The sequence below is a fragment of the Pipistrellus kuhlii genome, unplaced genomic scaffold (assembly GCF_014108245.1).
Source record: "Pipistrellus kuhlii isolate mPipKuh1 unplaced genomic scaffold, mPipKuh1.p scaffold_m20_p_2, whole genome shotgun sequence".
In the NCBI taxonomy this organism is placed as follows: domain Eukaryota; kingdom Metazoa; phylum Chordata; class Mammalia; order Chiroptera; family Vespertilionidae; genus Pipistrellus; species Pipistrellus kuhlii.
Genome location: NW_023425515.1, coordinates 94,286,526 through 94,314,269, shown reverse-complemented (window position 1 = coordinate 94,314,269; position 27,744 = coordinate 94,286,526). Strand labels below are relative to the sequence as shown.

Here is a 27,744-nt window from a genome sequence, read left to right as displayed (position 1 = left end):
CAATGGGTTAGATCTATGTAAACATTAAGTTTATCTAAATATGATCACTTCCAGTTAATTTAGCTTACCTTTTTACTTAATTACAGTGTAAGTGCTTTCCATTCCAGCATCAAGGTGACTACTAACATGGCAATGAAATAACCAGGTTCCAACATCTCTTGTGTGCATTTTTACAGTTTTATAGATCCCAGGAAGAAGGTCATAAACGTCAGAGCGATACAGTCCAGAATCCTCAACAAGGAGACAAAACATAATTAAATATCTTATAAAAGGTATCAGTCCATCAATTACACTTTTTACAATTTTCTCTGACTCCCCACTTCTAATGGACTTTGTTAAATGACAATTGGAAAGCACCATGTGCTGCTGCATGTCTCCTCTAAGTACAGCTGAGGATTTGGAGGAGGAGCAAGTCCCAAAATATGTTAGTGATAGACAAGCCACAGGGAAAACACCTCACTCTAAAAGGGTTTCTGTGTCAGTGTTGGTGCTAGATGTCTTGTCAGCATCACCTATAGAAGAATGCTCTAGATTTCAGAAAACATCCAGTTTCACAAATCCCAAAGGTTTTAACTGAAATGTTCCTACTAGGGATGTAATCAGAAAAACTCATGGTTGTGGGACAGAAGGGAACTCACCTGGCTCCTGCAACTCCATCTGCCTTCCAGGGATTGGGGCTGAGGGCTGAGGGCCAGTATAGTGAATTTCTCTTCCCAATAGAGAATTTGATGTTTAAAAGACTATTCCCTAGGTAGGCTACTTTGATTTTGAAAGATGAAGCTTAAGGTCCTGGCCCATATGGATTAGAAAGAGGATTCAAGAAGGAGATGAGTTGTTCTCCATAATAGAATAGCAGGTATTTGGAAGATGAGGGATGTATTGGAGAGAGTAGCTCAAGATAGGTTCCAGAATAATTTGGAGAGATAAGACATGTCAACAGAGTTTGGAAGGGAAGAATGCAGGAAAGAAGTTCTGAAAAGGAGAGTGACAAGCAGGAGAGGCAGAAGCTCTCAGTGATGCATGGTGAAGGGATAATTGAAGATATGGGTTGTCTAATATCAAATAAGCACTTGCCACTACTGTGTACTATTGGGGGGGAAAAGCCTTTATTTACCCTCAAATTTTCACTAAAAGTTTGTGACCCATAATGGCCTTGATTTTGTGGTTACTTAGGAGAATCAGAATCAAGGAGAGATAAGAAAATAGCAGCCACAGGAGGTGAGAGGAAAGGGAGATGAACAGAAGCAGGAAATGAGAGCTGGAGGCTACTAGAAGAAATGTAGGTTCTCAAGACTCGTGGAGACATTGGAAGGTACAGAGGAGGAAGGTGGAGCCATTTCCCATTGGATGCAAAGTGCAAGCTTGAGTCATTGCTATTGAGGAAGATTAATTTTGCTAAGTTGACAGTAATATTGATGAAGAGATACATTTTAAGATGTGGAGCACAATATGAAATAATTTTAACTAAGAATTGACAATTGTCCAATGCAATATGTACCTGGAGGCTTGCACCAAGAGCAACTGTAGTCTTAGGAAACAGGAGATGACTAGCTGGCTTGTGCTAAGACCAGGTTAGTAACCCTAGAGGGCTGCTCTTTGCCCCACAAGGAGTTCCAGGGAGTAAAGCCCAGCAGCTGTTTTAATGCTGGACTAATGAAATTCCTTCCCTGGACCATCTTGTGATCATCTGTGAGTTCAGTTCAAGTGGCTAGAGTGGAGAGGTGGTGGACTAGGCTCTGTGGTATAAATAGGATCATTCTTAAGGAAGGCAGTTTTGTGAAGCGGTTAAGAGTGAGGGGTTCTGGCATGAGATCCAAGAGTTCAAATCTCACTTCTACCACTTCCTGTTTGTAGGAAAGTTATTTATCTGGTTAAACCTTTATTTTATTCCCCTATCTCCTAAGGAAGTTGTTAGGGTTCAATAATAAATCTATGCAAAGTATTAAATATAGCATCTGGCACTAGGCAGTACTAAATAAAGATTAGCTGAAATTATCATTATAGAAATGTTATTATAAATCCCACTTAATCTGATCTATCCTCTCTAATAAAAGAGAAACATGCAAATTGACCGTACATTCGCTACACCCACAAGCCAAGCCCACCAATCAATCAGGGCCAGTATGCAAATTAACCCAACCAAACTAGTGGTTAATTTGCATATCCAGGCCAGAGCGAAGACTGAAGACAGTGTAGAAATAAGCCAAGTGCTGCAGAAGGGAGCAAAGCTGCAGAGAAGGAAGGGAAGCAGGTTGGTCAGCGGAGACTGCAGCAGGAAGCCCTAATGCAGGAATCTTTCTGCAAGGGGCCTCTAGTGTTAATATAATCACTTATATAGATGTGGCCCTTGAAGTGTAACTCTTTGATTTCCTTTCATCTCCATGCAACACTTAGCATAGCTCTAAAAATTTCAGAGGCATTTGCTGAATTAAGCTGATCTGAACTGAACATCAAATATACTGTAGAGACTTAGCCAAATTTTAATGGCTTTTTAAAGTCCAACACAAACAATTATGAAATTAATAACAATTCTAATATCTAGGCTTTTTCTTAAAATATATGGGGAGCATAGGTGCAAGTATAAAAAGGTCATGATTGTTGGCTGAAGCCGGTTTGGCTCAGTGGTAGAGCATCGGTCTGCCAACTGAAAGGTCCCAGGTTTGATTCCGGTCAAGGGCATGTACATTGGTTGCGGGCACATCCCCAGTAGGGGGTGTGCAAGAGGCAGCTGGCTGATGTTTCTCTCTCATCCACATTTCTAGCTATCTCTCTCTCTTCCTCTCTGTTAAAAATCAATAAAATATATTTTAAAAAGGTCATGATTGTTGGACCTGGGTGATGGTAAAGGAGTGTACTGTATTATTTTATCTACTTTATTATATAAAATTCCCTACAATAAAAATGTTTTTAAGTCCCCAAATAGTTTAATAGGAATAAATGTGTTTATTAAAGGATAGGAAAGAAAGCAATACACCAGTAAAACTTTGAATAAATTAAGTCATATACTCATTTAATTGATTTCTATAATAGTCCCTGAGCATTAAAGAAACTATGAGCATAGTACATTTAGAATTCAGAAAGCTTTATGTGGAACTTCTATCCGTGTGGAAAATATGGAATGTATTATTCCAAATGGTTAAATTAAATGTTGGAGGTGTCAAATGCATAAAATATAATTGGTCCTCAATTTTACAATGATGTTTATATAAGGGATTAGGATGGGAAATAAAGAAAATGCTTCTTAAGTAAATAAACAATCCTAAATTGGGAATGGAAAAAAGGGAGGATGAAATTGAAAATACTTATTATAAATGAGAGAAATGGCCAGTCAGAAGTGTTCAGTAAAAAAGCAATTAAGGAAAAGTATGACATATGGGGTGAAAGAAAGCAATGCATACAGAAGATATAAAGAGATTAAGAATGCATAAAATAGAAACAGATGGTGAAAATCATATGAAAAAGTACAATAAAGCAAGTTGAACACCTAGTACCACATTTTTGTTTTATAAAAAATGTTGAAGGAATGACAGAAATAGAAAGCCACTATTTGTAAGCCCCGCTATAAAATTTGACTTGGGCAAGGATCATCTATGGAACTTTTAAAAAAGTACCAGGTGAAAAATTATCCTATATAATACATATAAAGCTGAATATGTTAAGTGTCTGGTTGTCCAGTTGTCCATTCAACCAGTCCAAGTGTAATATGCTAATGATATGCTAAGGCCATTCAACTGCTCGCTATGACATACACTGAGCACCAGGGGGCAGACAGTCAACTGTTTGACCAGTTGCTATTACATTCACTGACCACCAGGGGGCAGACACTCTGACCAGTAGGTTAGCTTGCTGCTGGAGTCTGGCCTATCAGGATTGAGTGAGACAGGTAGGACATGCCCTGGAGCCCCCCTGTGGTCCCTCCCCGGCTGGACAACCTCTCACAACCCTCCCTATCCCTGATCATACACCAGTGGTGTCCCTTGGCCTAGCCTGCACCCTCTCACAATCCAGGACCCCTCCCCAATTTTGGAGAGCTGGTTTCAGCCCGATCTCACTCAATGCAGGAGGAGTGCCACTCAGCCAGAAGCCAGGCTCATGGCTGGCAAGCACAGTGGTGGTGGTGCTAGCCTCTCCTGCCCAGAGGCAGTGTTAAGGATGTCTGACTGACAGCATAAGCCCACTCCCGCCTAAGCCATCAGTTCGATATCCCCCGAGGGCTCCCAGACTGCGAAGGAGTGCAGGCCAGGCTGAGGAAACCTCCCACTGAGTGCATGAATTGTATGCACTGGGCCTCTAGTAGAAGAATAAAATACATTTAAAAAATCTCTCATGCAATGGAAGGATAAGGACACATATATAATATCTTAATCAATAAAGGAAAAATATTTATTAATTACAATAAGAAGATGATGCTTTTAAAATAGAGAGAATAGTACACATTATCTTAATAAAGTTATCAAACTTAGCTTCATTGATATTAGAACCTATTGACAGCAGAGCCTTTTGATATGATGTATGAGAAGTACATAATATCACCTATGAAGTATTCTTGCCAATGATGTTAAACATGGATTCAATCATGAGGAAACTATCAGATCAATACAGAATATGAAACATTCTACATAACAACTGGCCTGAACCCTTCAAAAATAAAATTTCATGAAAAATTTCATGAAAAATCAAGACAAAAAAAGGCAGAAGGCTTATTTTGATTTTTAGGGAAGATATGACAATAGCAACCAAATGGTATGTATAAATGATTAGATCTTAGGTTAAAGAAAATCCTTGGTTGCATGGATTCTATCATGAAGAAACTATCAGATCAATACAGAATATGAAACATTCTACATAACAACAGGCTTGATCCTCAGCCCTGGTTGGGTATATGAGGAAAGCAACCAATCAATGTGTCTCTCTCACATTGATGTTTCTCTCTCTGTCTCTCCTTTCCATTCTCTCTAAAAATCAATATAAAAATAGTTTTTTTAACAGACATGATGGCGACTGAACAGACGGACTTGTTCTGACCCTGGTCCCAGAACAGAAAAAAGCGGCGTCTGAGTCGCTCAAGGAATGTTGATTGGCAGCTAAGGGGCAGTGGAACGCTAAAGGAAGGTAAGGAAGGGTCCGCTGGACAGGATTTCCTGACCAAACAGCGAGCACTGCTGCGGCGGTGACCTCTCCCAGAGCTACGGGCTCGGAGGGAAGGCTGCGCCATCTTACCAGGAAAGGAAGATCTTCTCTGAGGCCTGGAAAAGCCCACAGCAGATGAGACCAATAAGCAGCTGTGACGCCCCAATCGGCGCAAACACGTGGATTCAAGGGAGTTCTTTGGTCACCCACGAAAAGGTCAGAGTTTGCGGGGATAGCGTGAGGGTTCTGGCTCCCACGGTGCAGGCAGCGACTGTAGCCGCAGAGCTCCGGCCCCGCCTCCACTGTAGCAGCCAAGAGCCCAAGCGGCTGCCCTCGCCGAGCTGCGCCCAAAGAAGGCTGCAGTGAGAATCCTGCCTGGCAACACCCAGTGCTGGGTTTGGCGGAATCTTCCCCAGAAGCAGGACTTTTTTTATAACGCCAAGGGACACGGGACAGATTGTTAAGAATCGGGGCTGTCCCTTCAAGGGCGAAACATCTGAACATCTTGGCGCCTGATCCCCTTTACCCCCTTGCTTCTGAATACTAGGGAAGGACTTCCCAGTTGGGCATATCCTGGGGACTGCAGGGGGAAATTGCCTTCCTAGAAATGGGTTCAGAGCCAGAAGAGAAAGTCTGGGAACCAGCAGGCACTCTGCCAGCTAGAGCCATAGAGAAAGAAGGCCAAAGCAACCAAAAAGGCTGGGAGGTCAAACCTGCTACCTAGGGGCTGAATTACAAACTGCCATTTTTTTTTCTTTACTTTTAATTAATCAAAAATAAATGGACACAAATAACTAAGATATAGCCTACTTAAAATTAAGGACTACTTTACAAAACTGAGGTGCAGTGGAGCGCTGGGAACTGCAAGACTGTCTGGTCTGAGAATCAGGCGTGCCAAGTACAATATCAGAGGAAGTGAATGACCACTACTGGATATTTTTATGATAATTTTACTATTTTTTATTTTATTTTCATTTTTTTACATCTTTTACTTAATTTTCATTTTTTACATCTTTTATTTAAGAAATATATTTTTTTTCTTTTTTCATTACTTGATTTTACCTTTTCAATTATTACATTTTTCAATCTCAATCATCACTATTACTACGGCTATTTTGCAATTTTTGTATCCTTTTTCTTCTTCTTTTTTTCCTCTTTTCTCTCCAGTATCATTTTATTTTTTCTTTATTTTACATTGGGAGTAATCTTCATTCTATTTTAATCTCTACTATAGCATTGTTCAACTCTATCTCAACTAGACCTTTACACCATCACTCTCTTACTAAACTTTACCCTTTTAGTTTCCTATCTATCCTATCCCTTTCTGGATTTAGTTTTTCCTATATTCTTTCTGTATACCCCCTGCTAAAGCTCCCACTATACTTATAGACCTAAGTTCCAACCCCTGATCCAAATGTATAAATACCACTCTCTGCACTATATTAACTAGTTAAAAAAAACAAAACTGTTCTCCTCTTTATCCCTTTGTCATTGTTTGGGTGAATGTTGATTATTGTGAATCTTTATGCTTTTTAGTGAAAGTGTTATGCGTATTCCTGGGTTGTTATTGTTGCTTTGTATTTTTTTAAAAAAAATCCTTTGTTTTTGTTTGTTTTTTACTTCTGTATATCATAGCCTTACCTAATAATAGTGGATATTGTAGTTTGTATTAATCTCCAAGTATTGTTGCTGGCATTGGCTGGGATTAGTGGATGTTCTATGGGAATTTTCTCCATATATATATATATATATATATATATATATATATATATATGTGGAGAAAAAAAATATAGTTTGTTTCCCATTTCTCTCTTAGTCTGCTTCTTCTTCTTCCTCTCTCTCTCTCTCTCTCTCTCTCTCTCTCTCTCTCTCTCTCTCTCTGTTTCTCTTTTCTCTTTTCCCTGTTTTTCAACTTCATTTTGTCATTTTTTTCTTCTTTTTCTATCTCTTTATCCCTCTTATTTATTTATTTATTTATTTATTTATTTTTCTTTATTTTATTTTTACCTTTATTCCTTCTCTCCTATCCCCTAATTTGCCTTTCTCTAGTGGTAACTTTTATTAGAGGTTATTAATATTGTAAATACATTCCTGTTGAGTGCCTCTTGTGTTGTACCTGGTAGCGTAGTATTTTGTGCCTTTAAATCAATGCAGGAGAAGGAACAACACATAACCTGACATCCTGAAAAGAGAGACCATGGGGAGACAAAGAAATAGCCCACACATGAAAGAAAAGCAGGCATCACCAGAAAAGGAAGTAAACGAGTTAGAGGCAAGCAATCTACCAGAGCAGGAATTTAGAGTAATGATCATAGGATGGCTAAAAAGAATGGAAGAGAAATTTGACAATAACCAAGAAGAAATGAGGAAGAACCATGAGGAATTGAAGAAGAACCAAGAGGAATTGAAGAAGAACCAAGAAGAAATGAAAAATGACATCGCTACCATGAAGAACTCAATAGAAAGCATCAAGAGTAGACTAGATGAAGCAGAGGACCGCATCAGTGAGCTAGAAGACAAGATGGAAAAAAATACCCAATTAGAGCAGCTTCTAGAAAAAAAAAATTAAAAAGCAGGAGGAGAGCCTACGGGAGCTTTGGGACAGTACAAAACAAAATAATATTTGAATAATAGGGGTTCCAGAAGGAAAGGAAACTGAGGTGGACATGGAAAAAGTATTTCAAGAAATAATGACAGAAAACTTTCCTGAGATAGAGAAGAAAAAACCCACACAAATCCAAGATGCTTGCAGAGTCCCAAGCAAAATGAATCCCAGAAGACAGATGCCTAGACACATTATAATTAAATTGGCAAACAACAATGACAAAGTAAGAATCTTAAAAGCAGCCAGAGAGAGATAGAAAGTTACATACAAAGGAACCCCCATCAGACTAGCAACTGATTTCTCAACAGAAACTTATCAGGCCAGAGGGAATGGGATGAAATATACAAAGTCATGCAAAGGAAGGGTCTGAGTCCAAGAATACTGTACCCAGCAAGACTATCAATCAAAATTGAAGGTGAAATCAGGAGCTTCACAGACAAAAAAAGACTAATGGAATTTATCTCCACCAAACCAGCAATGCAAGAAATGCTAAAAGGTCTACTGTAAAAATCAAGAACTAGGAAGCGAAGAAGGAACACAGGTATAGAATAAAAATGGCGTCAAATGAGTACCTATCAATAATAACCTTAAATGTAAATGGATTAAATGCTCCAATCAAAAGACATAGGGTAACAGATTGGATAAGAAAACAAGACCCATACATCTGTTGTCTACAAGAAACCCACCTCAGAAAAAAAGACGCCCACAGACTGAGGGTGAAGGGATGGAAAAAGGTTTTCTAGGCGAATGGAAATGAAAAAAACAGCTGGAGTAGCAATACTTATATCTGACAAATTAAATCTCAGAGTGAAGGACATAACAAGAGATAATGAAGGCCACTTCATAATACTAAAGGGAGGAATCCAACAAGAAAAAATAACCCTGGTAAATATATATGCACTCAATGTGGGAGCACCCAAATACATAAAAAACAAACAAACAAACAAAAAAAATGTTGGAGGACATTAAGGAAGAGATTAATAGCAATACAATCATAGTAGGAGATTTTAATACCCCACTGTCACCCTTCGACAAATCATCTAAACAAAAAATCAGCATAGAAATATCAATCCTAAATGACTCACTAGACCAGATGGAATTAATCGACATCTTCAGAACATTCCACCCCAAAGCCACAGAATATACATTCTTCTCAAGTGCACATGGGACATTCTCAAAGATAGACCACATTTTGGGACATAGGCAAAGTCTCTTCAAATTCAAGAAGATAGAAATCATATCAAGCATCTTCTCAGATCATAGTGGCATAAAACGGGAAATTAAATACAATAAAAATAACACCAAGAAATCAAACACATGGAGACTAAACAGCATGTTATTAAACAAGGACTGGGTTACCAGAGAAATCAAGGAAGAAATTAAAAACATCCTGCAAACAAATGACAATGAAAACACAACAATCCAAAATCTATGGGACACAGCAAAAGCAGTTTTGAGAGGGAAGTTCATATCCTTACAAGCCTATTGCAAAAAACTAGAAAAATTTGTAACAAATGATCTAACTCTACAACTCAAAGAGTTAGAAAAAGAGCAACAAGAAAAGCCCAGTGTAAGCAGAAGGAAGGAAATAACAAAAATCTGAGTGGCGATAAACGACATAGAAACCAAAGAAACAATACACAAGATCAACAAAAGCTGGTTCTTTGAAAGAATCAACAAGATCCTTTGTTTCAGGCTAAACAAGAAACAAAGAGAGAGGACTCAAATAAACAAAATCAGAAATGAAAGAGGTGAAATAACAACTGACCCCACCGAAATACAATGGATTGTTACAAAAACTACGAACAACTCTACTCCAACAAACTGATCAACCTGGAGGAAATGGATATATTCCTAGAAAAATACAACCTTCCAAAACTCAATCAGGAAGAATCTAAAAATCTCAATAGACCAGTGACTTGGGAAGAAATTGAAACAGTCATCAAAAAGCTTCCAGCAAACAAAAGCCTGGGGCCACATGGCTTCACAGGAGAGTTTTACCAAACATTCAAGGAAGAACTAAAACCTATCCTCCTCAGACTGTTCCAAAAAATTCAAGAGGAAGAAACACTTCCAAACTCCTTCTATGAAGGCAGCATCACCCTAATACCAAAACCAGATAATTCAACTCAATGAAAGAGAATTACAGGCCAATATCCCTCATTAACATAGATGCCAAAATCCTCAACAAAATTCTAGCAAATCGGCTCCAGCAGAGCATCACAATGATCATATACCACAACCAAGCAGGATTTATTCCAGGAATACAAGGATGGTACAATATCCACAAATCAATAAACGTGATACATCACATAAAGGAATTGAAAGATAAAAATCATATAGTCATATCAATTGATGCAGAAAAAGCATTTGATAAAATCCAACACCCTTTCCTGATAAAAACTCTCAACAAGGTGGGAGTACAAGGATCATACCTCAATATAATAAAAGCTATATATGATAAACCCACAGACAACATTATACTCAATGGGCATAAATTAAAACCATTCCCTCTAAGAACAGGAAAAAGACAGGGATGCCCACTCTCACCACTCCTGTTTGACATAGTACTGGAAGTACTACCCATTGAAATTAGACAAGAGGAGGAAATAATAGGCATCCAAATTGGAAAAGAAGAAGTAAAGTTATTCGTATTTGCAGATGACATGATATTGTACATAAAAAACCCCAAAGACTCCATTAAAAAACTAATTCACTTAATAAATGAATTTGGCAACATAACAAGATACAAAATTAACACCAAGAAATCCATGGCATTTTTATACACCAACAGTGAAATTACAGAAACAGAGACTAAAAAAACAATTCCATTTATCATTGCACCAAAAAAATTAAGATACCTAGGAATAAATTTAACTAAGGAAGTAAGGGACCTATATGCGGAAAACTACACAACACTGAAAAAAGAGATAGAGGAACATGTAAAGAGATGGAAGAACATACCATGTTCATGGATTGGTAGAATCAACATCACCAAAATGTTCATACTTTCTAAAGCAATCTATAGGTTCAATGCACTCCTCATTAAAATATCAAAGGCATATTTCACTGATTTAGAAAGAACTCTCCAAAAGTTCATTTGGAACAATAAAAGACCCCGAATAGCCACAGCAATCTTGAGAAAGAAGAGTAAAGTAGGAGGGATCTCAATACCAGACTTCAAACTGTATTACAAAGCCAGTGGTACTGGCACAAGAACAGACATATAGATCAATGGAATTGAATCGAGAACCCAGATATCAACCCAAATCACTATGCTCCATTAATATTTGACAAAGGAGGCATGAACATACAATGGATTCAAGACAGTCTCTTCAATAAATGGTGTTGGGAAAATTGGACAGATACATGTAAAAGAATGAAACTGGATCACCAACTTACACCATACAGAAAAATAAATTCAAAATGGATACAGCACTTAAACATCAGAAGGGAAACCATAAAAATACTAGAAGCATCCACTGGCAGCAAAATCTCAGACATATGCCAAAAGAACTTCTTCACTGATACTGCCCCTAGGGCAATGGAAGCTAAAGAGAAAATAAACAAATGAGACTACATCAAAATAAAAAGCTTCTTTACTGCAAAAGAAACCATCAACAAAAAAAACAAGAAAGCCCACTGTGTGGGAGAACATATTTGCAAATGTTACCACTGATAAAGGTTTAATCTCCAACATCTACAGACAGCTTATACAACTAAATAAAAGAAAGATGAATGATCCAATTAAAAAATGGGCAATGGACCTCAATAGAATATTTTCAAAATAAGACAGAAGGAAGGTCAAAAGACACATGAAAACATGCTCAAAGTCACTAATTATTCAAGAGATGCAAATCAAAACAACAATGCGATACCATCTCACACCTGTCAGAATAGCCAACATCAACAAATCAACAAACAACAAGTGTTGGCGAGGTTGTGGAGAAAAAGGAACCCTAGTGCACTGCTGGTGGGAATGCAGACTGGTGCAACCACTGTGGAGAACAGTGTGGAGTTTCCTCAAAAAACTGAAAATGGAACTCACATTTGACCCAATAATCCCATTCCTAGGAAAATATCCCAAGAAACTAGAAACACCAATCAGAAAGGATATATACACCCCTATGTTCATAGCAGCACAATCTACAATAGCCAGAATTTGGAAACAACTTAGGTGCCCGTCAGCAGATGATTGGATCAAAAAACTATGATACATCTACACAATGGAATACTATGCTGCCATAAAAAAGAAGGAATTATCATCATTTGCAGCAACCTGGATGGAATTGGAGAACATCATGCTGAGTGAAATAAGCCAATCAATGAAAGAGAAACACCAAATGACCTCACTCTTTTATGGATAATAAAGAACATTATAAACTGATGAACCAAAAGATAGATATAAAGACAGTAAAGCAACAAGCAGACTGTCAAATTACAACGGGGAGGGGAGGGAGATTTGGGAGAGATAATTGATCAACTGAAGGACTTGTATACATGCATATAAGTACAACCAATGGACAGAAAACTCTGGGGAGGGAGGGTATATCTGGGAGGGAGGGGGGCAAAAAAATCAATAAAATATATTTAAAAAAAATAAAGTACTTTTAACAGTTAAAAAAAAATAAAATAAAAATCAATAGAAAAATATCCTTAAGTGAGGATTCACACACACACACACACACACACACACACACACACACACACACAAGTTATGGTACAACTAAAGATGATTATCAATGTCTTATTTACTTATTGAGTAAATTCATATATTCACAAGCATTTATCAAATGTCCATGAGTTATAAAAAGCTAAGTGCATAATTATTTACTTGCATCTAATATATTATAGATTATATGTATTGAACATGGTTTAGTCATTTTCTTTCCAGTCCTGTTACCTTGCCATAGAATTAAATAGAGCTTCCCAAGGTTCTTACCGTGTATTCAAAGCTGTGGCCATGAAAGTGAGCTGTATGCAGGTCAATTTCAGCCCCCAAGCCAATCAGATAAAAATTCACTTCATCCCCAACATGAAATGTGAGACCTTGGTTATTTCCATACAGTCTTCCATTAATTGCTGTAGGTAGACATAATTTTATTATGTTAAAAAAGGATTTGAAATAATGTATTTAAAAACAACAACAACATCTTATAGAAAATGTCATGGGGGAGTTTCAATATGGCTATAGAGTAAGTGGAACTACCTTCACCTCTTCTGAGTGCCAAAGCAGATTTACAGCTAAATTATAGTCAATCAACCTGAATGACCAACTGTAGGTCAGCTGTACAAGAGTGTTATATCCAAAGATTTATAGAAGAAGCTATATAGAGATTGGTAAGAATGGTGGAGATGTGAAAAGAGTTGGCTCTTGCATCCACGTATGGCAGCTGAAAAGCTGAAGGGATATATGGGTTGCAAAAGACACCTCTGGGGAACATGGGGTCTCAGTCTCATGCCAGAACTCCCAAAGCAGAGCACCAGTGTTGGGAGGTAGAACATGCATAGCATCTGGTAGTGAAAATCAGGAGGGACTCTGTCTGCAGGGAAGATAAGGGAATCTGCTAGAATTCCAGGTGCTCTCCAAAAGGAACAATACACAGGAGTTTGCTCCAGGACACTTACCCAGGCTCTGGTAGAGGAAAGACAACTCAAGACATATGGAAATCATAAAGAGAAGACATGGGTGGCATGGCCTTGAAAAGAATTCTGAGAGTCAGCTACTGAGGCCCCAGTCCTGAGTCAATATCCCACATCACCCTAAGGCATCGTCTTGCCAGGATTGGGCATTCCTACTTTACAGCACCGGCCTGGGGCGTCCACTAACTTGGTCCTCAAATACTAATGACACCATCCTGCCAAGCTTGAGTCAGGCAGAAAGGAATGTTGGCTGAACCCAACAGGGGCCTTTGTGCGTTCTTTCTTTAGAGAAACTACTGGCAGACACTCAGACAGACATTGAGCTGTGAGGCTTTGGAATGGAGGCCAATCTTTCACTTCATCTGCAGGCTTGACCAGCATCACTCCAAAAGGGAAACTGTTTTGTTATATATTACCAAGTTCTGGTGGCCCCAGACACTGAGTTGATATCCAAGGGAGGGTTGGAGAGGGGCAGAGAACACCATTCAGAGCTGGGACCTTTGAATTATATTTCCCTCAGATACTCTGGTCCAGCTTGAGTGGGTATGGCTATGCAGCCAAGGGAAAGCATAAAGTTCACTCCCTTCCCACAGGCTCTGCTGGTGTCACCCTCAACAAAGAACTCTCTCTCTCTCTCTCTCTCTCTCTCTCTCTCTCTCTCTCTCTCTTTAAAAAATATTTTATTAATATTTTAGAGAGAGGAATAGAGAGTTAGAAACATCGATGAGAGAGAATCATCGATCAGCTGCCTCCTGCACACCCCCTACTGGGGATGTGCCCACAACCAAGGTACATACCCTTGACTGAAATCAAACCTGGGACCTTCCAGTCCACAGGCTGATGCTCTATCCACTGAGCCAAACCGGTTTTGGCAGGACTCTCTTGATCTATTTTTCAAAGTTCCAGTGGCTCTGCTCTGCTGAGTTTGCTCCTGCAGTGAGGACAGCTGGCTACATCCAATCTGAACTGTTGGTGTACTTCTCCTGGGGAGCTAGAATTGGAAACTCTAGCAGAAATAGAGTGATATGGCTCTGGAGTAGGGGACCACATTTTCCTCTTTATATACCTGAACACACTGCTCCCAAGTAGAAGACTCTCTAGCCCTGTCCTCCCTATCTAATTCCCCACCCTAATGAGCTTGAAAGGGGCCATGGGGTATGGCAAGTTTGGGCATACTTTACAGTATTTCTTCAAAAGGCTCTAGGGGAAGTCCAGGAAATATCAGGGGTGGTGGAGTAGGCAACAGTTGGATGCCAACCACAGAAAACCTTGGACCTTTGACTGATCTGCCCCCAGCTCAGAGCTCCAGGAAGCTGACTCTTATACACAGCTTAAGCCCTCCCATGCACACTCAAGCCCAGTAGACAGAGCCACAATCAATGAATAGTGTGGTAGCCCAAGGCCAGTTAAACACAACATCGGGCATCAACCTGTCCCAGAACTTCACCCAGTGCCCCAGAACCAACACAACCACTGGTGGGCTTCAAACATCACCCAAACTTGACCCAACTAGCCACACAAATTGCACAGCCAAAGGGAACTCCAGCAGGCACCAGAACCTGCTGGGAATAACTCCACCTTAAGAGGCAGACTTATACACAGTGAACAAGGTTTATACTTATAATGAGCCAGAATGAGAATTAACTCCACCCATGAATGGACCAATGGTATTGAAAACTCAACTACAATAGGAAAGGGCATAAAACCCATGTAAGAAACAGTTCTGGAACATCTATATCAGGTGACCAAGAATACCATGCCATCAAAGCCAATAAAGCACCTACATCAGAAAGCCTTGAAAACAAGATTGGGAGCCATAATAGATCTACTTAATACACAGAGTATAATAAAACACAAAAATGAAGACAAAATGGGAAGACAAAGAAATTTTAAAGAACAAGAGAAATCCCCAGAAAAAGAATTAAATGAAATGGAAACTACCAAGATAGCAGATGCAGACTATAAAAGAATAATTATAAGGATGCTCAAAGACTCAGGGAAAGAATGGATGATCTTAGTGAGAGCTTAAACAAAGATATAATGAGTATTTAAAAGCACATAAAACATAAAAAAGAATCAGCTAGAAATGAAGAATATATTTGAAGAAATCAACAGCAGGTTAGCTGAAGTATAAGATCAAATCAGGGATTTAGAGGACAAGATAACAGTAAGGACCCAAGCATATCAACGAAAGAAAAATGAATTTTTTAAAAAATGAGGAAAGTTGAAGGTATCTCTGGGAAAACATCAAGCATAACAATATCTGCATCAATGGGGACACCAAAAGGAGAAGAGAGTAAGCAAGTGATTGAGAACCTGCTTCAAAGAATAAGGATTGAAAAGTTCCCTAATCTTATGAAAGAAAAAGGTCACAGTTTAGGAAGCACAGTGTCCCAATCAAGATAAACCCAAAGAAGCTCACACCAAAACATATCATAATTATAACAGCAAAGGTTAAAGACAAAGAGAGAATCTTAAAGGTGGCAAGAAAAAGAGTTACCTAGAAGGGATCTCCCATAAGGATGTCAGCTGATTTCTTAATAGAATGTTTCAAGCCAGAAGGGATTGGCATAAAATATTCAAAGTGATGAAAAACAAGGACCTACAAACATCACTATTCCATCCAGCAAAGCTATCATTTAAAATTGAAGATGAAATAAAGAGCTTCTCTGACAAAAAGAAAGCTAAAGGGGTTCATTACCAACAAACAAGTATTGCAAACAAATCTTAAAAGGCCTTCTTTAGACCTAGCTGTCTTGGCTCAGTGGGTAGAGCATTGGCCTGCAGACTGAAGGGTCCCGGGTTAAATTTTGGACAAGAGCACATGCCTGGGTTGTGGGCTCATCCCAGTGTGGGGCATGCAGGAGGCAGTCAATCAATGATTTTCTCTCACCATTAATGTTTCTATCTCTCTCTCCCTCTCCCTTCCTCTCTGAAATAAATTTATATACATATATATATATATATATATATATATATATATATATATAAGCTTTCTTTAAAAAGAAGAAAGAAGAAAATAAATATATATAGAAAGGAATGTAGGAATAAAGATTAAATAGCAATAAATGAGTACCTATCCTATATAATAGAGAGCTAATATGCTAATGGTCATGACACCCTCATGCCATAACTACTGATCAGCAGGAGGTTATGTGTGCATGTGTGGCAGGGTGGAGCCGCTTCATTGCTCCAGAGATGGGGGTGGAAATGGGGAGGTGGGACCATACTTTGGAGGGGAGGATGGGGATGAGGGCTCATAGCAACCCTCCTCACCAGTCCTTTACCATCCACTGCTCGTACACAGAGTGCCCCACTGCCCACCTGCCAGGGGAAGGTTGAGCCTCCACATTGCTCTGGAGATGGGGTGGAAGCAGGGAGACTCCCAGAGGAGGCAGGATCAGTTTGAGGCAACTTGTAGGACCAAGGCTGGGGCTTGAAGTGGCCAGAGAAGGCTGGAGGGTTGGGGGCAGAGCCAGGCAAGCTCAAGTTCTGGGTGGAGAGTTTAGGGTGTCAAGGAGGGGCAAGGAGCAGGTGGGCGGGGCATGCACAGGTGGACAGGGCCACGTGATTTCATGCGTTGGGTCACTAGTCAATAATAACTTTAAATGTGAATGGATTAATGCTTCAACCAAAAGACCTATGGTAGCTTAATGGATAAAAAAAAATAATAACCATATATATATGCTGTGTACAAGAGACCCACCTCAGAAGAAAAGATACACAGGATGAAAGTGAAGGGATAGAAAAAAAGTCATGCAAATAGAAACAAACCAACAAACAAATAAAGCTAGGATAGCAACACTTATGTCAGACAAAATTGACTTCTAAACAAATCCCATAACAAAAGGCAAAGAAGGATATGAAATAAAACTAATAGGATCAATCCAACCTTATAAACATACATGCATCCAATATAGTCAGACCTAACTATATAAAGAAATCTTGGTGGACAGTTAAGGGAGAGATTAACAATATGGTCAAAGTTGGGAATTTGAATAGCCCATTGGCATCAATGGAGATATTTTCCAGACAAAAAAACCAATAAGGCAATAGCAACTTTAAACAACAAGCTGGATTAGATGGATAGAATTGATATTTAGAGAATATTTTATCTCAAAGCTGCTGAATATACATTCTTTTCAAGTGCACATGGGACATTCTTTAAAATATACCACATGGTAGGATACAAGATAAATTCAACAAGATTGAAAACCTATCAAGCATCTTCTTTGACCACAATGGTATGAAACTAGAAATCAATTATAGCAAAAAACTCAAAAACACTCAAATACATATAGGCTAAATAACATGGTATTAAACAATTAATGGGTCAACAATGAGATAAAGAAAGAAATAAAAAGTTACTCAGAAACAAACAAACTTAAATGCAAAATAACCAACATTTATGGGACACAGCAAAAGCAGTACTGAGAGGAAAATTCAGAGCATTACAGGCTCACACCAAGAAGCAAAAAAATTTCAAGTAAACAATCTAATTCTACACCTAAAAGAATTACAAAAAGAACGACAAACAAAGCTCAGAGTAAGTAGAAGGAAAGAAATAATAAGGTTAGAGCATAAATAAATGACATAGAGTCTAAAAAATAAAACAAAAAAACAAAAGCTGGCTTTTTAAAAAGATAAGATTGATGAACCTTTAACCAGACTTATCAACAAAAAAATGAGAGAGGATCCAAATGAATAAAATCAGAAGTGAGAAAGATTAACTAACATCACAGAATACAAAGGGTTGTAAGAAAATATTAGGAACAACTATATGCCAACAAATTGGACAATCTGTGCATCCTATATAATAAAAGGGTAATATGCAACTCGACCCAATGGTGGAATATCTGGTCGCTATGAAGCGCACTGACCACCAGGGGGCAGATGCTTAATGCAGGAGCTGCCCCTGATAGTCAATGTGCTCCCATATAGGGAGCAACACTCAGCCACAAGCCAGCTGATGGTTGATGAGCACAGTGGCCTGCCTCTCTGGCAGTGCTAAGGATAACTGATGGCTTAGGCCAGCTGCCCACGAAAGAGCTCCTGGACTATGAAGGCCATAGGTCAGGCTGAGGGACAAATGTCATGCATGGGTCCTCTAGTAGTGTATACATTTCTAGAAACATACAATCTTCCAAACTGATTCAGGAGGAATCAGAAAATCAGAATACACTAATTATAACTAATGAAATTAAAGTAGTAATTTAAAAAAAATACCCAACAAACAGAAGTCCTGGACTGGATGGATTCATAGACAAATTTTACCAAACATTCAAAGAACTAACACCTATCCTCAAACTATTCCTAAAAATTCAAGAATAGGAAGAACTTTCAATTTCATTTTATGAGGCTAGCATTACCCTAATTATAAAACCAGATAAAGACACTCCAAAGAAAGAAATTTATTGGCCAATATCCATGTTTCTAAGATACCCAACAAAAGATTAATAAACCAAATCCAGCAATACTTTAAAAAGATCATACACCAGGACCAAGTTGGATTTATTCTGGGGATGCAAGGCTGGAACAATATCTGCAAATCAATAAATGGGATATACCATATAACAAAATGAAGGGTGAAAATCACATGATCATATTAGTAGATGTAGAAAAAGCATTTGATATAATCAAGTATCCATTTATGATAAAAGCTATCATCAAAGTGGAAATAGAGGGAACATATATCAACACTAGAGGCCCATTGCACGACCTTCGCTCCAGCACAGAGCTGCCTCTCTGCCTTCCCATGCTGCCCAGAGACCCTGAAGGGCTGGGGTGGTGTGGAACACCTGTGCTGTCACCATGGTGATGACATAAGCATCCCACCCCCAGCCGCTCAGGCCTGTGTATGCAAGCTAACCCACCATCTTTATTTGCATACTCACTCCTAATTGGCTGGTGGGCATTGCAAAGGTATGGTCAATTTGCATCTTTCTCTTTTTATTAGTGTAGATAATAAAGGCCATATATGACAAACTCACAGCCAACACCAAACTCAATGGGCAAAACTAAAAAGAGGAACAACACAGGGATGTCTGCTTTTACCACTCTTATTCAGCATAGTTCTGGAAGTCCTAGCCACAGTGATCACTTCTTGAGAAAATAAAAGGCATTCAAATTGGAAAGGAGAAAATAAAATTGTCATTTTTTGCAGATGACAAATGTTTGTCAATGATACATCTGAAAAGGGGTTAATATCTAAAATATACAAAGTATTCATACAACTCAACATCAAGAAAATAAATAACCTAAATAAAAGTGGGCAAAGGCCAGAGCAGCCTCGTCTGCTGCAGCCAGGCCCAGAGCAGCAGCTGCCAGGCTGGGAGCGGCCAGGCCTGGAGCGGCCGGGCCCGGAGCAGCCGGGCCCAGAGCAGCCGGGTTGGGTGCGGCCAGGCCCGGAGAAGCAGCAGCCAAGCCCGGATCAACCAGGTCGGGAGCGGCAGTGGCCAGACCCGGAGCAGCTGGTTGTGGAACAAACCAGAGCAACAGAGGCCAGGCCCGGAGCAGCCAGGCCCGGAACAGCTCGCTCCTCGCCTGCCCCGGCCCCAAGGCTGCCTCTCAGACATGGCTGGAAACTTTTGCGGGAACTTGAGGGTCTGCTGAATCAAGTGATGAAGGCTTAGATCTGGAGGTGTTGAGTTAGTATAGCACTGGGGTGTTGATCTGTGTTGATCTGTGAGTGCCTTGGGTGGGGCCTGGATGAGGCTGGTTGACCTATTTGGAAATGTCTTTTGTGTGAAATGTATCATTGAGCATGTGGTGGTATTATTGATTTGAGAAAATGCTAAGTAACTGATTTACTATCTGAAAAGGGATTTGTTATTGGGGAAAGGGAGGGAGGAAGAGACTGAACATAAACTGTGCACCTATGGATGAGGACAATGGGGGATGGGGAGGGGGTGGAGGGTGGGGTGGGAACTTGGTGGAGGGGGGAAGAAATGAGGAACCTTTGTAATAATATGAAAAATAAAGATTGATTAAAAAAAAAAAGTGGGCAAAAGATCTGAATAAGCAATTATCCAAAGAGGACATACAGATGGACAATAGCCATGTGAAAAGATGCTCAATAACACTATTCAGAGAAATGCAAGTTAAAACCACAATGAGATACCACCACACGCCTTTCAGAATGCCTATCATTAATAAATAAATAAACAATAAGTGCTAGCAAAGATCTGGAGAAAAGGGAACCCTTGTTCACTGTTGATGAGAATGCAGATTGATGCAATCTCTGTGGAAAACAGTATGGAGTTTCCTCAAAAATTAAAAATAGAACTGTATTTTGACCCAATGATTCCACTTCTGGGAATGCACCTGAAGAAACTTGAAACACTAGCTTGAAAGAATATATATACTCCTATATTTATTACAGCATTATTTATAATTAGAGGCCATTGCAGGAAGATTCCTGCAAGAACAGAGCTTCCAGCAGGCTTCCCTCCCACCACCGCCACCTCTCTTGCCCCTCCCCCTCCATGCTTTTCCTGCTGCCTCAGCCTCCATCCCCTACCCCATGCTTTTCGTCCACCTCCGCACTTTCCTTCCCATGGCCACCACTGCCTCACACTTTCCCTCCTGCCATCAGCCGGTGCTTTCCATTCCTTCCTGCTGTCTCTGCCCCCCACCCCATGCTTTCCCTTCCACCACTGCTTTCCTTTCCACTGTAGCCCTGCACTTTCCTCCCTGCAGCTGCCTTGCTTTCCTTTTTCCTTCCCTCTTCCTTCTATGCTGTCTTCAGTCTTCACTCCTCCCTCAGTTTATGAAAATTAACTGCCATCTTTGTTGGGTTAATTTGCAGACTTGATCTGATTGGCTGTGGATATAGCAAATGTATGGTTAATTAGCATTTTTCTCTTTTATTAGTGCAGATAGCTAAGATTTGGAAATAGCCTAAATGCCAATTGATTGATGAGTGGCTAAAAAAAGCTGTGATATATTTACACAAAGGAATACTACTTGGCCATAAAACAGAAGGAAAGCTTACTTTTTGTGACAGCATGGATGGACCTGGAGAATATTATGCTAAATGAAATAAGCCAGTCAGAAAAAGAAAAATATCATATATCTCACTTATATGTGGAATGTAATGAACAAAATAATTTAACAAACCAAATGGAAACAGAAACATAGATACATAGAACAGACTGATAAGGGGGAGGAGGGCTGGGAAGTAGGTGCAAAATAAGATGAAGGGATTAATTTTTAAAAATTAGCTATATAATACACATAGAGACAACAGTCTGGTGATAGCCAGAGAGAAAGGGGTTGGGGTAGGTATAAGGGGGAAAAGAAGAGATAAATGGGTCATGATACAGTGGGCAGATGATGTTTGGTTGAGATTTATACTTGAAACCTGTATGGTTTTGTTAGTGAATGTCATCCCAATACATTTTTAAAAAAAAGAAAGTATCATGGATGTTTTCAGAAGATATAAGGATTTTGAAGCAAGCTTGAGGATGTGGTTAAACATGACTAAACATTCATTCATGTCTGTGTTTAATACTAGTGAGTTTTCTAGCTTGAGCAAGTGAGGCATTGGCTTTGCTTTAATACAATTGAGTTGAACTAGAATATTTCATAACTAAAGATACTTAAATTGATGGATAGTTTAACATGTCTATGTATTTAAAGTATATTTAAAATGATCACCAGAGTCTCTTAGAATATTAGGATTGTGTGTTCCCACTTAACTGCCTTAAGTCAAACTTCCATGATCTGTCACTGGTATGACTGAAATGCCATCTGCCTGAAGTCCCAGCTCTTTGTTTCTCTCCCTCTCTAATCCTCTATGTAGGTATGGCTTTCAAAGAGTCGCCCAAACCGGTTTGGCTCAGTGGTAGAGCATCGGTCTGCAGACTGAAAGGTCCCAGGATCAATTCCTGTCAAGGGCATATACATTGATTGCGGGCTCATCCCCGGTAGGGGGTGTGCAAGAGGCAGCTGGTTGATGTTTCTCTCTCATTGATGTTTCTGGCTCTCTATCTCTTTCCCTTCCTTTCTGTAAAAAAATCAATAAAATATATTTTTAAAAAAGGGTAATAGGAGGAAAATATTAAAATGCTCCTTTTTACCTTTCTATTTTTTGAAATGTATAAAATGCATTAATACAGTGTTAGAAAGATATAATATATAACCATATATCAATGTAGGTAGGGTTCTAACACTTTTAGCTTGTGGATAGATATAATATAAAAAACAAGGAGACTGCTTTAGGCCAGTGCTTCTTAAACTTTAATGTGCATCTGATCTGGGAATCTTGTTAAAATGCAAATCTAACAAAAACAAAAGCAAACAAACAAAACCAAACACAGAAAATAGCATGGTGATTGCCAGAAAAGGGATTAGGGGAGGTAGAAGAGAGTAAAAGGGGGATAAGTGAAGATGAAAGGAACTTGATTTGAGGTAATGAACACAATAAAATATACAGGTGATGTCTTATAGAATTGTACACCTGAAATCTATATAATTCTATTAATCAATGTCACCCCAATAAGTTCAATAAACATTTTAAAATACAGATTATGATGTACTAGGTCTGTGAAGCCTAAAATTTTGCATTTCTAACAAATTTCCAAGTGACGCTGTTGCTGATCCATGGAACACACTTGCAGCACAAGTGCTTAGATGACTGCCAGAGCTGCTCCTGGAATGTGCATTTATTCCTAGAGTTCCCTAGCTCAGTGCCCCTGGTGCCTTTAGCACAATGGTTCTCAGCATAATTTTGTCCTCTAGGGGACCTTTGGCAATGCTTAGAGACATTTTTAGCATCTTCTCCTGTCACAATTTTGGGTAAGGTGCTACTGGCATCTATAGGATGGAGGCCAGGGATACTGCTAAACATCCTACAATGCCTCACACAACAAAGTTATCTGGCCCAAAATGTCAGTAGAGGCGAGCTTGAGAAGCCCTGGTTTACATCAAGTCTACATTCTCAGCAAAGTATTCAAGGTCTTCCATAATTCTATTTGCTTTTTGTTTCCAGGTGCTGTGTGATTTAGCTCATATTTCCTTCCTTTTCTACTAGACAGATTCTTATGCATTCTTAAATACTCAGTGTCTTCTCCCTTCGTGAAATATTTTATTGACCTCCAGATAGGAATGTAAAAGACATCCCTGTGTTTCTTTTTTAATTGCAACATTCCCCCAAGTAAGCCTTGAATTGTAGCAATGCACAATCTGCAGCTCCCACACTGTGAACAGCTGGACAGAAGATGGCTCAGCTGGGTATGTGTATCTCATTAAGGCCTAGTAAGATGATAATGAGAATGGATGTTAATTTTAAGTTTACATATATTTCTTGCAGGGGGAATACTAGGAAATTGGAAATGATCGTATTTGTGTTTGCCTTATTTAAGGTTTCCTTACCTAGTCATCTTTCTGAGCTTGCTAAAGACTAGACTAAGTAAGATTGTGATTGAGATTGTTTATGTGTTTGCTAGTTGAATAATTATCTTATTGCTGTGATTCTAGATGGAGAAGGTCATAAACAGAATGAGGTTTTGTTTTTTTTTTGTTTTTTTTTTTTAACAATCAACTTATAAGAAAATTTTGGTTAATAAGCATGGGAATTTTAAAAGCTCTTCCTATGAAGGTCATTTGGTGATGGTGGTGGGGAGGAGAGTGTGGGGCCCTGTGCTCTCCAGTTTGCCTCAAACTCCATCTGTCCCTATGTTCACCCAGGTGAAATGTTCAGAAAAGTGTTTAGTGAGGGCCCCCAGAAGTGGCAACTGATGTTCCTGGTTTTTCATTGCCTGCACGGCTTAAGAATTTGCCACACTACTAAAATAGTGGTGTATAGCCCAAAGACCAGATCCAGCCCATGCATTGCAGTAAAGGATGAGTAAAGGATGCTTTTTAAATATTTGAATATTTTTAAAAAATATGTGAAAATTATATAAACTATAAGTTTCTGTGTTTATAAATAAAGTTGTGTTGGCTCACAGCCACTTCTATTTATTTGCCTCTTGTCTATGGCTTTTGTGCTACAAGAACAGAGAGTAAGACAGCTTATGGCAGAGATAGAACGATTCCTCTGTCCCTGCAGCTACCTCCAGCCCAAATTCTTTACTATCTGGCCATTTATGGGAAAAGTTTGTCATGTGATATATACACAACTGCATGTGTCTATGTTTTCTAAACTGTGCTGAGCTTGACAAATTTGAACTTCATCTGTTCCTTCTGTGGAAAACATGCTGTAGGCTACAGTTGGGGTGTCAGTTAGTGGACATTACCATGCATATGATTGCTGAGCTCAAAAATATCATCATTCCGGTCTACTTGGTTCGGTTCTAGAGAATAGGTGTTGATATTTTCTTCCAAGTACCAGGATTCACTCTCATTAAAAATCATGAAGAGGAGAACGCGGTGAACTATGTTGGCTTTGGTGTTTTTGCGACATACTATCAAAGGGCCTACCAGCCCACTGTTAAGATCCTGAAGAAACAAAGCAAGATTATTAACCATGCCCACAGCTAAAAATTTCCCCCAATAAATAAAAAGAATGGAATCAAGTTTTGGTTTTAGTGAGATCAGATAATGAGGGTTTTTTGTTTGTTTGTTTTATAGATTCTGATTTTTTAATTATTAGAATGCTAAGTCTGAGAGTAAGGAACAAAAAACATGCTAAATCTTTGCAAAAAAATTATAATCTTATTTATTGGAGTTGAAGTTTAAAGAAAACAGCAAGCTTCTGGGATGGATTTTAGACACATTCATCAATGGATTTAGTTGTATTTATGAAAATATAATTAAAGAATAGAACTTTGGTTTAATTAGAATTCCCTGGCATTGGAGTTGGTTGGCAGAGATTTTAAAAGTCTCAGGTCCTTTCTCCTGTGATACCTCTGTTCCCACAGCACCTCCACCAGGAGCCTTGGTTTGTTTATATTAATTTTGTTTTAGGGTTGAATGTCTAAGTAGATTTATGTTCCAGATACAAAGTGGCCCAAATAGCTAAAAGTTCAAAGAGGGGACTCTTTAAAAAATGAAAATAAACTATAACTCCAGAGTTGAGGAGTTATAGAAATAAATATATATATTTATTTCTATTAATCATAGAATTTTCAAAATCCATACTTTGTGTTCTGTTTCTCAGATCTGACTAAATGAAGCAGAGGATTTTATAGTGACATTTTGAAAAATGTCATAAATATAAGTAATCATATGTCATAGTTTATTCTTGAAATATGCAAGCACATGTAGGATTAAAAGCTGAGCAATTTTTAATATTATATTACATAGAACTTAATATAAATATTAAATAGAACTAAGATTTTTTTAAAAAACAAAAAAATAAGTTCCTTTTTCCTTCCATTATAATTTCTACAAGGAAATATAATAAAAACTGATATTTGAGAGAGACAAAATGGTGGCAAAATAAATGGACGTGTCCTGAGCTTTGTCCCAGAGCAAATAGAATGAGCAACTAAATCAAATAACATCCAATATGAATTGGTGAAGTAGACACAGCTACTAGGACAACATGCAGCTGGGAAGGGCAGATATCTGGAGAACATCCAGAGCACTGCAACCATGCAAGCAGCAGCCAAGTGAGCAGCCCATGCTCACCCAAGGAGCAGCAGCCCCTTGAGCAGCCTGCCCTAGGCTGAGGAGCATCAACATTGCCAGTAGCCCAACCCTGTCCAAGGAGCAGCAGCTGTGAAAGCAGCCTGTACCTATCCAAAAAGAAGCAGCTACATGAACAGCCCACCCCCTGTCTGAGGAGCAGAAGCTGCATAGGCAGCCCATCCCAGTCTGAAAAGCAGCCTTCCCCCATCCAAGGAGCAGCAGCTACACACAGCCCATACCAGTGCAAGGAGCAGCAGCTGTGTGAGCAGTCCTGTGAGGAGCCCACCCCTATTCAAAGAGCAGCAGTCTCATGAGCAGCCCACCCATGTCCTAGGAGCAGCAGTTGCACCAGCAGCCTGCCCCCAAGAGCCAGAAGAGCCAACACTATTGCAAACAGGGCCTACCAGAGGAGCTGCTGCCAACATAGGAGCAGCCACTGTTGTGACTGCCTGAGGAATAGCCACCTCCCAAGGAACCACTGCCATCCAAAGAGAAGTCCTTGCATGACTTGACAGCTAGATTCTTCAATGAGAGCAAAAATGGGTAGACGAAGACATTCGCCAAAGGAAAGAAAAGGAGGAATCACCAGAAAAGCAGCTAAGCTAAAACTGAGGAATACAATATGTTAGAAGAAGAATTCAGAATAAGGGTCCTAGAGTTCATAAACCAGATGGATGGAAAAAAAATCAACAACTTCTGTAAGAATCAAGAAGAAATAAAGAGAAATATAGCTGCAATTAAAAACACCATGGAAAATTTCAACAGTAGACTAGGAAAAGTAGAGGACCGAATAAGCGAATTAGAAGACAGGGAAGCAAAACACCCAAACTGAACTGCAATTGGAGAAATAAATTAAAAGACAGAGGAGAGCTTTGACACACATGAAACAAAGCAACATTGGAATAACATGGGGAAAGATACACACTAAGACACGTCATAATTACAATGGCAAATTTTCAGGACAAAGAGAGAATCTTAAAGGCTGCAAGAGAGAGATAGAAAGTTATGTACAAGGGATATCCCATTAGATTATCAGTTATGTCTCAAAAGAAATGCATAAGGGCAAAAAGCAATGGAAGGAAGTTTACAAAGTGGTGCAAAGCAATGGGCTGAATCCAAGAATGGGCTGAATCTATCTACCAAGATTATCATTCAAAATTAAAGGGTTTCATAGATTAAAACAAAACAAAACAAAACAAAACAAAACAAAACAAAAAAAACGAAGAGAGTTTATCACTACCAAGCCAGCAATGAAAGAAATGCTAAAGGGACTGGAGTAAAAAGAAGAAATAAAAAGGGAAGAAGGAACACAGGCACAAAAAAATAAAAATGGCTACAAAACAAGTACCTATCAATAATAACTTTAAACATAAGTGTACTAAACTTTCCAATCAGAAGACATTGAGGGGCTGAATTGATAAGAAAAGATGACTCATATATATGCTGTCTGCAAGAGACCCACTTCAGAACAAGGGATACACATAGACTGAAAGTGATGGGATGAAACTAGACCACCAACTTACACCATACACAAAAATAAATTCAAAATGAATACATGATTTAAACATAAGACGGGAAACCATAAAAATACTAGAGGAATTCACAGGCAGCAAAATATCAGACATATGCCAAAAGAACTTCTTCACTGATACTTCCCCCAAGGCAATGGAAGCTAAAGAGAAAATAAATAAATGGGACTACATCAAAATAAAAAGCTTTTGCCTAGCAAAAGAAACCATCAACAAAACAAAAAGAAAGACGACTGTATGAGAGAACATATTTGCAAATGT

At 38.9% G+C, this 27,744-nt stretch overlaps 1 protein-coding gene across 1 annotated transcript in view; it reads right to left on the bottom strand.

The window, feature by feature from the left end:
• The window catches only part of LOC118722860 (ceruloplasmin-like), an 82,623-nt gene that overhangs the window by 3,763 nt on the left and 51,116 nt on the right, over nt 1–27,744 (bottom strand). The window contains 3 exon segments of the mRNA XM_036444932.2: nt 69–231; nt 12,678–12,817; nt 24,619–24,820. Of these exon segments, the coding sequence (XP_036300825.1) occupies nt 73–231; nt 12,678–12,817; nt 24,619–24,820 (501 nt within the window). The 3' untranslated portion in view covers nt 69–72.